At 39.3% G+C, this 12005-nt stretch overlaps 1 protein-coding gene across 1 annotated transcript; it reads left to right on the top strand.

Moving 5' to 3' along the window:
* The first annotated feature begins 1235 nt into the window (after positions 1-1235).
* Positions 1236-4175, top strand: LOC309496023 (piggyBac transposable element-derived protein 4-like). Its single transcript, XM_082165942.1, has 2 exons — positions 1236-1507; positions 2159-4175. The coding sequence occupies exons 1-2, from the start codon at positions 1365-1367 to the stop codon at positions 3003-3005; spliced, it is 990 nt and encodes a 329-aa protein (XP_082022068.1). The 5' UTR covers positions 1236-1364; the 3' UTR covers positions 3006-4175.
* Positions 4176-12005: the final 7830 nt, after the last annotated feature.

Raw genomic sequence — 12005 nt, 5'->3', positions numbered from 1 at the left:
TTTACCAGTGTTGATATTATGAAATATTTGTTGGTTAGCAAGCTACTGTTAACAAGTGTACCTCAGCTTGTCCATGTAACATTAATAGATTGACCATGGTTCATCACATTAAAATCTGTGTTGATTTTGCAGGGGCTGATGAACACACACGTGTTCTCATTGAGTGGAGAGTGGCTAATGAAGCCCTCTTCACTGGAAAAAGAAATGCTGCTATTAAAGGTTTTGAGTAAGTATATAAGACAAATGTAATATGTTAATTTATTCAAGTGTAGATTCAATGGTAAGTTAGTTGTAGATGTAGGCTAAACATTTCTACTCAAGCTCTTACTGCATTCCTTTTATGCTTGATTTCTGTGCATTTATTGCAGAGTTTTTATCACAGAGCAGAGGCTGGAGGGCAAAATGTCTGCTCTTCAGATAAAAAAAAATGGGAGAACCTTCCTCTAACTCTGCGGCCTCCCGCGGACCCACCGGTGGGTCCAATATTGCATCATCATAATCATTTAAAAAAATCTATAAGTTGTGCATCACAAACATAAATATATATGGTATTGTTTGAAAGCTTAGAACCTCAGCTTTCAGGAAAACCCCATCACTTTTGCATTTATGTTACATAGAAGAAGATAATAAGGTCTAAATTTGACCCCCCCGCAACGACCCCCCCCCCCCCCCCCCTTGAAAAAATGGTATGAGCGATATTAAATTTAATATTTATATCACATAAACTCACCAAAAATAGACATGTCATATATCAAATGAAAGCTCTCACTCTCAAGAATATCACTGTGCAGTTTATTTCACCGATCCAACACTTTACAGTAACATTATTATCAAATGTTTTACGAAAACTGAATTGATTCTTTTGAACAAGCAAACATATGAGTCATATTCCTGCTCGGATCACTTACTCCGTGTGGAGCTACTAGCCACAAACGCTATATCAGCTCGTTCCTTAGGTTGTTTTCTTCAAAATGAGAGTATTTTCACATGTCTGTGAGCATGCATGGCCAAATAACACTGTAATATGTCACCGATGTCCAGATCAAAACATGCGATGCAGATAAATACTTTTATTAGAACGTCTATGTTAGCCGCGATTTAAGATGACGTCATCACGTATTGCGTCATACGTCAAAAAAGCGGAGCTTTTTAGCGATCGATAGACATGTCGATCATGATTGTAGACCAATCAGAGCCCGAGATCTCCCTTTGCAAAGTTTAGGAGGCGGGTCGTCTTCATGATTTCCCAGCGTCTGCCAGCAATCATTGCAGAAGAGTTTGGCGTGGTTAGTGACAGTTTGGAGATTGGTTTTTCGAGTTATTCCGTGTTTTTTAGGACTGATTGTAGTGTTTGTCTTTGAACAATGGCTTCAAGAAAGTTTTTTGTCGGTGTGGAGGCTGTTTTGGCAGAGCTTGATCGACAGAGTGATCCTGAAACTTGCAGCGATGGAAGTTTTGACTCTGTTAGACAAGCAGCGTACAATGAGGGGGAAGATCCTGAATTTGAGTATGTACCCATCTCGAACTTATAAACGTTGTATTTGTGTATTTCATGAACAAATGCATGCAACAATACAAAATATGCATGCAACAGACATCGAGAAATATTATAACCCATGCACGCGCTAATTCAGAATAGCATGGGTGGTTTTGCTAAGCACGTGCAGATTTTTGTGTGTGTGTGTCGCATACATGTTTGTGCACGAGTATTTGAGAAATGTTTTCACCTAAAAACATATGCATGCAATGATAAAATAAGCTTGGGAGCTTTTGCAAGCTTTTTGTGCTGTTTTGCGCCCACATGTGCTAAAATAATTTTACATGCATATTTTTAGTTTTGCACGCATTTGTTCATCACTTGCATTGATGCATGTGTGTACATGTGTCAAAAGCAAATGCTCCCAAGCTTATTTGAACTATGGCATGCATATGTGCAGCTTTTTTTTTTACATCTTTTTTTGTAATCTATACATAAAATGCATTCTACATGTTTCTGTTGCATTCATATTTGAATGCACACATTTATTTGTGTATCTTATGTGGATATGCAAATTATATTCTTGTATCTGTTATGTGCATATGTGAATTATCTTTGTGCATGTAATATTAGCATGCATTTCTGAATCGCAATGTGGATTTATAATTTTTTGTTTTGCAGTCTGGACAGTGAGGAAGAGTGGCAGCCAGATTTGCCATGCACCAGCAGCAAGGAGGTTGTTTCCCCACCTCATACCTCCAAGACCCCCACATCCTCTGTTGGTGATTCTGTGAGGCCACAAAGAGCTGAAACTGCCAGCAAGCAAACCAGAGGGAGGTCTCATGTACAGGGGACAAAAAGGTCAGCAAGTGCGATGTCTGAGGATGATGGCACAGAAAGGTGGAATGACTGCAGTGTGGAGGATGAGGTTCCATCGCAACCAAATTTCCTCCCAAAAAGAAACCCAGGAGCGCAGCTTGTAATGGACAGGATCTATTCCCCTCTGCAGCTTTTTCAGCTCTTCTTTACAGGCTCTGTGGTGGACACCATTGTGAAGAACACCAACACCTTTGCACAAATGAGGGCGGAGGCTGGAAAACGTTTCCTTTGGTTGCCTTTGAATGCACACAAACTGTATCAGTACATCGCACTTGTCATCTACATGGGGCTCCTCGGTGCAAAAAACATCGTCGATTACTGGTCTGGTAAAGAAATGTATCACCTACCATTCCCAAAATCGGTCATGTCAAGGTCCAGATTTCAGGCCATTTCTTGGAACCTGCATCTTAGCAATCCTGAGGATGATCGAGACAACTCGAGAAAAGTGGGGACTGAAGCCTACGACAGACTTCACAAGATCAAGCCCCTGTACAATGACATCGTCTTGGCATGCAAAACCTATTTCCATCCAGACAGACAGCTAGCAGTGGATGAGAGGATGGTGGCTTCAAGGGCGCGAATCGGCATCAAGCAGTACATGAAAGACAAGCCGACCAAGTGGGGCTACAAAACTCTTCGTGCTGGCTGATTCTGCCTGTGGTTACACATGGAACTTCTTCGTTTATGAAGGCAAATCTTCCCTGGCCACTGGAAAAGGGCTCAGTTATGATTCTGTTATGCAGCTTCTGGATCTGTCACTTCTCGGCAAAGGCTACCAGCTTTTTATGGACAATTTCTATACGAGCCCATGCCTTTTTATGGACTTGCTTGCCAAGAAGACTCTGGCGTGTGGCACAATACGGGCCAACCGGCGGGGCTTCCCCAAAACCAAGGCGAATGACATCAGCCGCAGAGCCCAAAGGGGAACCATTCGATGGCTTCGAGACGGGAAGCTTCTCTTTGTAAAGTGGATGGACACAAGAGAGGTGACTATGTGTTCAACAATGCACAAGGCATTTGACGGTGATGAGGTCCTCAGGCGTATCAAGAGTCCCGAAGGTGTATGGGAAAGGCACAGAGTCCCGATTCCAGCAGCGGTGAAAGACTACAATAAACACATGGGAGGTGTGGATCTTTCAGATGCTCTCATCGGGTACTATAATGTCCTGCACAAGACGAAGAAATGGTACAAGACTTTTTTTTTCCATTTTGTTGACATTGCAGTGGTAAACTGTTTCATTCTGCACCAGCACCACTGCAAATCCCAGAACAAAAGTCCTCAGCCAAAAGGAATTTAGGGAGAGGCTTGTGTCTGAGCTGGCTACACAATCCAGCACCTCAGATGCCCCGGAGCCGTCCACAGCGCATGCCCCGGAGCCGTCCACAGCGCATGCCCCGGAGCCGTCCACAGCGCATGCCCTAGAGCCGTCCACATCTGCCATAGCAGCAGGTGAGCAATGTTGTCCGGAGTACTTTGGGTCAGATGCCGCAAGTGGGAGGAGAATTTGTGCTTTGTGCAAACTTTCAGGCCTCAAAGTAAAGACTCCATTGTACTGTACAAAGTGCAATGTACCCTTGTGCTTGGTGCCATCTAGAAACTGTTTTAGAAAATGGCACACTGATGGACACTCGTCTGGATAATGTGCAGTTCCGTCAACAATTGCAATATTTCAACGTTTGCAAAAAACAAAAACTACAAGTTGTGCTTTTTTCTTTTTCTTCTATAGTAACTTGTTGACTTTTTATAGTTACTATGTGCTGTATATAGTTATTTTATATCTTAGATTTGTATATTGTGTTTTTGCACTGTTTTTTGCACTGTTTTTTGCACATGTTTCTCTAAAACATTTAATTTATTTTCTTGGAGTTTATTATCTTTGTGTATAATAAAATACAAGAACTGCTACTTTCTGCTACTTTTCATCATTTTGTTAATATATTACATGACATGGGTTAAGTTAGGTGATAAAGTGTTTATTCTCTTGTCAAATGTAACATGGTAAAAAATAGTATTTTACAGGTAATAAGCCTGTTTTTGCAATAATTTTGGTTTATGGAGTAAACGTGTAGACTTCAGAGAAGACATTGCCTTTCTTCAATTAAAGCTAAATAACTTTTGTTAAGAAGGTGATAGAAAGATCATTCTTTTTTTCTCTATTCACTGCCACCTAGAGGATTCAAAAGAAACCTTCCGCAGGGAAATACACCAAACAGGTCCTAAATTACAGACTCTCAAGACTCTTAAATTAATCAATATCTGACTTTTTATCCTTGTTTATCATAGAATTGTGAATAAATACATTAAAATGTATGAAATATTCCACCACTGGGTTAAAATTTTGAGTGTTTTCTGTAAAATGAGACCATTTTTATCCATTTACTCCAATGTATGTGGGTAGAATGCAATATTAAAATCAGGTATGCCCAATTCTTTTAGCAATCAAAAATGGAGACTGTAAAAGTAGATTTGGAGACACCAGTGACTCCTTTCAGAAAAATCTCAATAACTTTTTTTTTAGAATGAGATATCAAAACAATTCTTTTTGTCCCGGTTTACTGCCACCTAGAGGATTCAAAAGAAACCTTCCACAAGGAAATACACCAAACAGGTCCTAAATTACAGACTTTCAAATAAAAACTTAATTTAAAAAATCAATCAAAATCTGACTTTTTATCCTTGTTTATCATAAAATTATGAATAAATACAATAAAATATATGCAATATTCCACCACTGTGTTAAAATTTAGAGTGTTTCCTGTAAAATGAGACCATTTTTATCCATTTACTCCAATGTATGTGGGAAGGGCGCTCTTTTAAATTCAGATATGCCAAATCCTCTAAAAAATTCAAAATATGCTGCAGAGTTTAAACAGAAATATAAAGAACGATTTTTTTTATTTTTTTATTATTGTAGTTCACTCTAAAATGATAATTCTGCCATGATTGAATCATGCTCATGTTTGGCCCTGTAATGCGATCATTTAACGAATCATATGTTTTACAATGTGTGTTTTATACAATCACTTTTTTAACGGTCGCGAAGTACGTTCTAATTTAAATGTAGTACCTACTCGCATAGTACGCGATTTCGGACGCAGCCCGAGTCTCTCATCACAGAGAAAAGTGAAATGGCCGCTGGAGCAGTGACGCACGTCAATTGCAGGTGTGTAAAGTTAAGAAAGTAAGTGAGAGCTAGATTAATAACGGAAAACAGGACAATATCGTTGACAGGAAAGAGTTGTTTAAATAGTTGTCATTGCATTTGTATTGAATCCAAGGATTAAATGAGAAGTTGAGTTGATTCATCTGACGAAAACTGTGTTGAACAGATTTTCCTTGATTCATCTGAGATTATTTCTGATCATTAGCACTTTATTCTTGGTAAGTGAGTTCATAAACTACCTTAATTAGTTATAGGTTGTGTATTGTTCAGTCTTTTGTGGTCTTAAATTATACTGTGCTGTATAATTCTTGAGAAATATATTTAGAAAATGTAATTGAAGGGGTAAATTAAGAGTTTAATTACTGCTTAAAAGTGTTTATGCACATTTGTTTATGCACATTTGTTGACTTCATGAGTGTAATGTGTGTAATGCAGCTCACGTGGAGTTTTGCTAGCCATGTGGTACGAGCTAAAAGCTAAATGAGTGCACGTCATTTTAAAACGGAATTTTCTTCATTTTTAACCAATAGTTGTGTTTCTGTTAGGGTTAAAAAGGGTAATAAGCACTGGAAAATGTGTATAATATTCATTTTGAACGATTTGTTGTGATAAATCATCATTTGAAGTGTTAGTTGTTTTTTGTTGTATTTTGTTCCTCTCCTTGATATTTCTGAACACGTTCAGAGTTAGAACTGTTTCTGCCATCAATGAGGAGTGCTCAACATTGGTGGAAACTGGTGAGCCAACCTGGTTTTTCCTGAACTTGGATAACATTTCATGTTTCATCGAAATGGTAGGACCACATAGTATAATTTTTTTTTCTTCCCTGGACATTATTGCATCTGTGAACAAGAATAACATTTTTTCTTTTTCTCTCTCACTCGTTCATCTCGGAGTTTGCATATCGGCATTTTATAACTGAAACACTGAAACGGATACAAAAGACATTGAACTGAGCTAAACTTGCTTGAGTCTTTTCTGATCCTGACTCTGATTTGGCGTGTCATTGGACATTTTACTTGAAATTTATTGTCTCCATTGCTGTTTTATTGCTGGTTATTGAGGTTAATAATTATAATGTGTGTTTTGAGTGTGAACTGGGTGTATAATTTACATGAAAAGGAAAGAAACAAAAGGAAATTAAGAGTAAATATCTATAACTAAAACAAGCTTCAAACTAATTTAATTAAATCAAATAAACAAGGAATATCAGAAATAAGTAAAACAGTTATAAATAACAGATAAATAAAAATAAATAACAGATTAACCAAGGAGTTAACTACAGAATTATTGAGCATAAGAGGTAGTGTCACTGGTGCAGGCCGGGGCGGACTCGGATGACCAGCCGCCCCTCACTCCAGACACCACCGTGAGGAGCCAACACCACAGGCACGCAACAGATGGACAAAAGAGGAGGCAAGTAATTGAGTTCAAAAGTAACAATCTTTATTGAATAGCAATCAACTTGAGAAAAGAATAAGCAACTCTCCTCTTCTAGGGCTATTTGACCGGAGTAGCCGCTGGATCGATTCTTCACTGCCTTCGGGACACAATAGTGCGATAGTGACTCTAAAAGCTTACTTCACAGCGTTGCTGCACATCTACAGGACTCAGACAGTAAGTAACAGGTAATGTATTCTTCTCAGTATCAGATACGTCGTCGGGCACAATGGTGGGACAGTGACTCTAAAAGCTTACTTCACAGCATTGCTGCACATCTACCGGACTCAGACAGTAATTAACAGGTAATGTTTTCTTCTCAGTATCAGATACGTCGTCGGGCACAATGGTGGGACAGTGACTCTAAAAGCTTACTTCACAGCATTGCTGCACATCTACCGGACTCAGACAGTAATTAACAGGTAATGTTTTCTTCTCAGTATCAGATACGTCGTCGGGCACAATGGTGGGACAGTGACTCTAAAAGCTTACTTCACAGCGTTGCTGCACATCTACAGGACTCAGACAGTAAGTAACAGGTAATGTATTCTTCTCAGTATCAGATACGTCATCGGGCACAATGGTGGGACAGTGACTCTAAAAGCTTACTTCGCAGCGTTGCTGCACATCTGCAGGACTCAAACGGGAAGTCACAGGTAATGTATTCTTCTCTCAACAGCAGATTCTCTTATCATGACATGAAGGGGAAATTGTAACTTTAAAACTCACTTCACAGCGTTGCTGCACATCTGCAGGACTCAAACGGTAAGTAACAGGTAATGTTTCTTCTCTCAACAGCAGATTCTCTTATCATGACATGAAGGGGAAATTGTGACTTTAAAACTCACTTCACAGCGTTGCTGCACATCTGCAGGACTCAGACGGGAGGTAACAGGTAAGGTTTCTTCTCTTAACAGCAGCTTCTCTTATCAGGACGTGAAAGGGGAATTGTGACTTTAAAACTCACTTCACAGCGTTGCTGCACATCTGCAGGACTCGGACGGTAGGTAACAGGTAAGATTTCTTCTCTTAACATCAAACACTTTCATCAGACATTAGCGAGAGACTCGATAGGCAGCTTTACCAGCGATGTTGTACATCTTCAGAGCTCGGTCAGTAAGTATAACGATTCAGACTTTTCCACAGCCATACGGTTCTTCACGAGACTTGTACTTTCAGAGAGAGGGAGAGGATTAACAGGAGCCTTCAATGAGGAATTACTTCACAACAATATTCAGTGGAAGAGAGGACAATACAAAGCATTACTTCACCAGTTCAGTTGTATTGTTCTGGGATTTAGATGGAGACCAGTAGATCATCTCACAAGAATGAAAGCAGGCGTTGGAAGACTCTTCTCAGCATAGCACACAGCACTCGTGTTCACTACAAATCCACAGCATTAATTCGACGTGCATCAGGTAAGGCAAACAACTGCAAATCACTCACAGTAGGGCTGATCAGAAGCCTCGCTTCATCCATGCATTTCAACGGGAATATTCAACTCTCAATTCCTCTCCAATGTATCTGAAACAGATGTCCTCCTCAACAGTAAATTTCACATTCACAGTCTTTTCTTCAAGCTTTACATTTGATTCAATGATGAAATTACTTCACTTATCTTTCTTCCTTCCTCTTCCAGCGCAGATCCAAGCAGCAGTTCAATCCAGTAGTATTCCACAAGCAGTTCTAAACGACAGACTCCAATAACAGTTCTTCACTTACACAAATTTCCAGGATCACAGCATCAAATGTAAGCACTCAAACAGGAGATCTTCTACCCCCAAAACACAACGACTGAGACCCAGCCAAACAACTGATCAACTGAACACCGATTGACTTTTACCAGTTCCATCCTCGACTTCAACTCGACTTCGAGTGGCTCTTTTATCCTCCTCTTGTGAAGCGGAAAGCCTGTGTAAACACCGCTCCTCTCTGCCTCACACCTGTCGTGCATCGGCGGTAATTAGTTTGGACAATATCTCCGCTACACCCGGAACCGGAGTGAGGCGTTACACCAAATAATTCCCCTCGGGGAACATGAAAAGAAAACAAAGGTTCCGCTTTTCCCAGCATTTTGTCACCCGTGACAGTAGATTATCTGAATCAAATTGGTTTTCAAGAAGGTCATTTAAATGGTTTTGTGAATTGTTTCATTGAAGCCATCAATTTTTTTTTATTTTATTTTTTAAACTTAAAACAAATTAATACAAAGAAGTATAAAAAAAAAAAAAAGCAACACTTATCTTTTCAACTATACCTGTCTTCTATGGTTATTTCCCTTGTCTTGCTGCAATACTGGCTCAAGAGCGAACGTAGTCTTCTAATCTGGTCCAAGACATTAGAAAGTGGTTTACGCTTAGACTGTAGGACGAGCGTTCTACACAGTAATGAGCAGATGAGAGTCTGTTGATCGCGTCACGTGAATAAAGATCTTTTCATTGCAAAGCAGTTTCTGCACTCTCACTAATGCTTTCACCAATGCAAACATGAGGTAAGTACAGTAAGAGCTTCGTTGTGCAGCGTAGGCCTGTCGCGATAGTCAATAAATCAATTAATCGCACGCTCAAAAAGAGACTGGATGACCACTCTCGGTTCCTTAGCGTATAGGAGGAGCTTGAGGCGACTGCCGGGAGAGAGAGAAGACGCTAGTTGTGAGTTGGAGGGGAAAAAAAAGAAAAAGATGGAATTGGTTTCAAAGTCAAATGCGACAGCGAGCCCGGTCTCATGAAAATGCGTATACCACAAATGTTATTTCTCATGCTATTTATTATTTGTGTGCATATGATACGCACGTTATGGCGTGTAATACGCACGCACTCCTCACCCCTAATCCTAACCAAGTATTTTCAGTGAGTAGCATATACACGCAATAAAGTGCGTCTCCGTCTTCCCGACAGTACACAATCACTCGGGCGTTTAGTCGACAAAGTAACAGGAGGACAGTGCAAAATGCTGTGATATGGCCTGTTGAGGCTTTTTTTTTTTTTGTTTACAAAGGTCCTAACTGGCAGTTTTGCCTGTTATGGAATGTATTACTATTTATGTCTGAGCCTAATGTTTAATATTTTTTGAAGTGCAATTTTGTTTACATCCATTTTATTTATTGTTTTTGGTATTTATTCAAGTGGATTTTTTTGTTAACAGACACAGAGTCCATTGCTTTTATTGTTTTTGGTTGTTTTGTTCATTTTTTTTTTTTTGTGGATATTTAAAATGTTTTCCGTTTTCAATGTTTAATATTCTTAAGAAATAAAAGTTTATAGATCTTTGAAAAGGTGTACCTGCATTATTATGCCATTATCATTATATTAGATGAAAATGGTCTCAGAACGACAATATTATCGTTTATCGCAATAATTTCTTGGACAATTTATCGTCCAGCAAAATTTGTTATCGTGACAGGCCTAGTACAGCGTAACAGCGTCATTGATTTCATAACGAGTTTTGGCAAGTGTCCAGATAAACTTGTGCTGTGTGATTGACAGCTTGGGTGATTGGAATGGGATTGTTCTTTGATTACTTTCTGTATTAATCACAGTTTAAATAAGATTTTTTTCATCCTACCAAGAGAAACGATGTGAAGTTGATCGTTTAGTCACTGGCTTGATTTACTGATGCATAAACAGTATTGAACGATTTTGAGAGAAAGATTATCTGTCTGAACTTGAACAATTACACATCAGACATTCACATAACCCACTGGTTCTTGATGAAGGAACAAAACATTTTTTTTTTTTCTTTTTTTTTCACTTTCTCAAAGGCGAAGCAGGATAGCCTTAGCCAGGGCTTGGTTTACACCTATCAAAAAATTCTAGCCACTGGGGGACCATAGGCAGGCTGGGGGAACTCAGATTAATGTAAAAAAAAAACATTAAGTGAATTTTTCATGCCATGGGACCTTTAAACTTCAAACTTCTTAAAACTTAAAGCTTTTAAAATCTTCTTAACTGTCTGGTCCGGCTTTCTCAAGCCAACTTTGGCCATGTCCACACTAATACGTTTTCTTCGAAAACTTATATTTTTCTCTCCGTTTTGGCCTTCCGTCCACACGGAGACCGCGTTTTTATTAATGAAAACTAAGCTTTTTTGAAAACGTATTCCAAAGTGGATACATTTGAAATCACTGTTTTCACGTTGTAGTGTAGACTCTGAAACCGGTGGTATTTAAAAACGATGACGTAAATTTAGTCATGTGACGCATATTGTACCAATAGATATTCATGTTTATATCGGTTTTGTGCCTGTTACGTGCTATTCACTTTCACACTGTTGCTAAAAAATATTCTACATTGCACACTCTTCATATCACAGTCCTGCAAAGATGACAGAATTTACTCACATTTGATGTCCTGCGGCAATACATGAGAGCAGTTTTAGACCAAACATATGGTGACTGTGTGCGACCTGGAACCGCATCAGTGAATGGTGAGATATTTTACTAAATAAAATGATCCTGTCAGAAGAATTGCGCGATAACTTCATTATTTATTTTCCATCTGAATCATATCAGTGATCTTTGGTGAGGTTTTACACATGCGCAGTAAGGTGAATTTAGCGTTTTCAGGCATTTTTCAAAAGTTTCTCATCCACACTGAAACGTCCGAAAACGCCTGAAAACGCTATTCATAGATGCCACCGACGTCACAACAAATAGAACGCCGCCATATTTGCGACCGACTCGCCCGGTATGGCCGCCCAAACTGCCCATTTGAATGAGAGAGAGAGACAGAGATACCTGGAGAAAAATTATATTTTAGGCTCCGATCCTTATTTGTTGCCCCCAGTTTTCTTTAGTCCATTATTATCTGCCCCAGACTTGCCCCAATTGGCCTTTCATGATATAGAAATACTTAAGTCATAGAGCTTCATGGCGCGCGTTCATGAGAGTCGAGGCGATGTCATGAATGAATCTATGAATCTGCAGCTGTTCAGCATGAATGAATATATCTAATCCGTCCATCAGCACAGCCAGAGACATCAGCCGAATATGATCAAATACTGCCATATCTGTCCGAAAGAACAGATGTTCAATTACAGAGAGAAGG

Source organism: Leuciscus leuciscus (genome assembly GCF_965113295.1).
Source record: "Leuciscus leuciscus genome assembly, chromosome: 4".
In the NCBI taxonomy this organism is placed as follows: Eukaryota; Metazoa; Chordata; class Actinopteri; order Cypriniformes; family Leuciscidae; genus Leuciscus; species Leuciscus leuciscus.
Note: the sequence above shows the minus strand (reverse complement) of the source record. Positions and strands in the feature narration are given on the sequence as shown.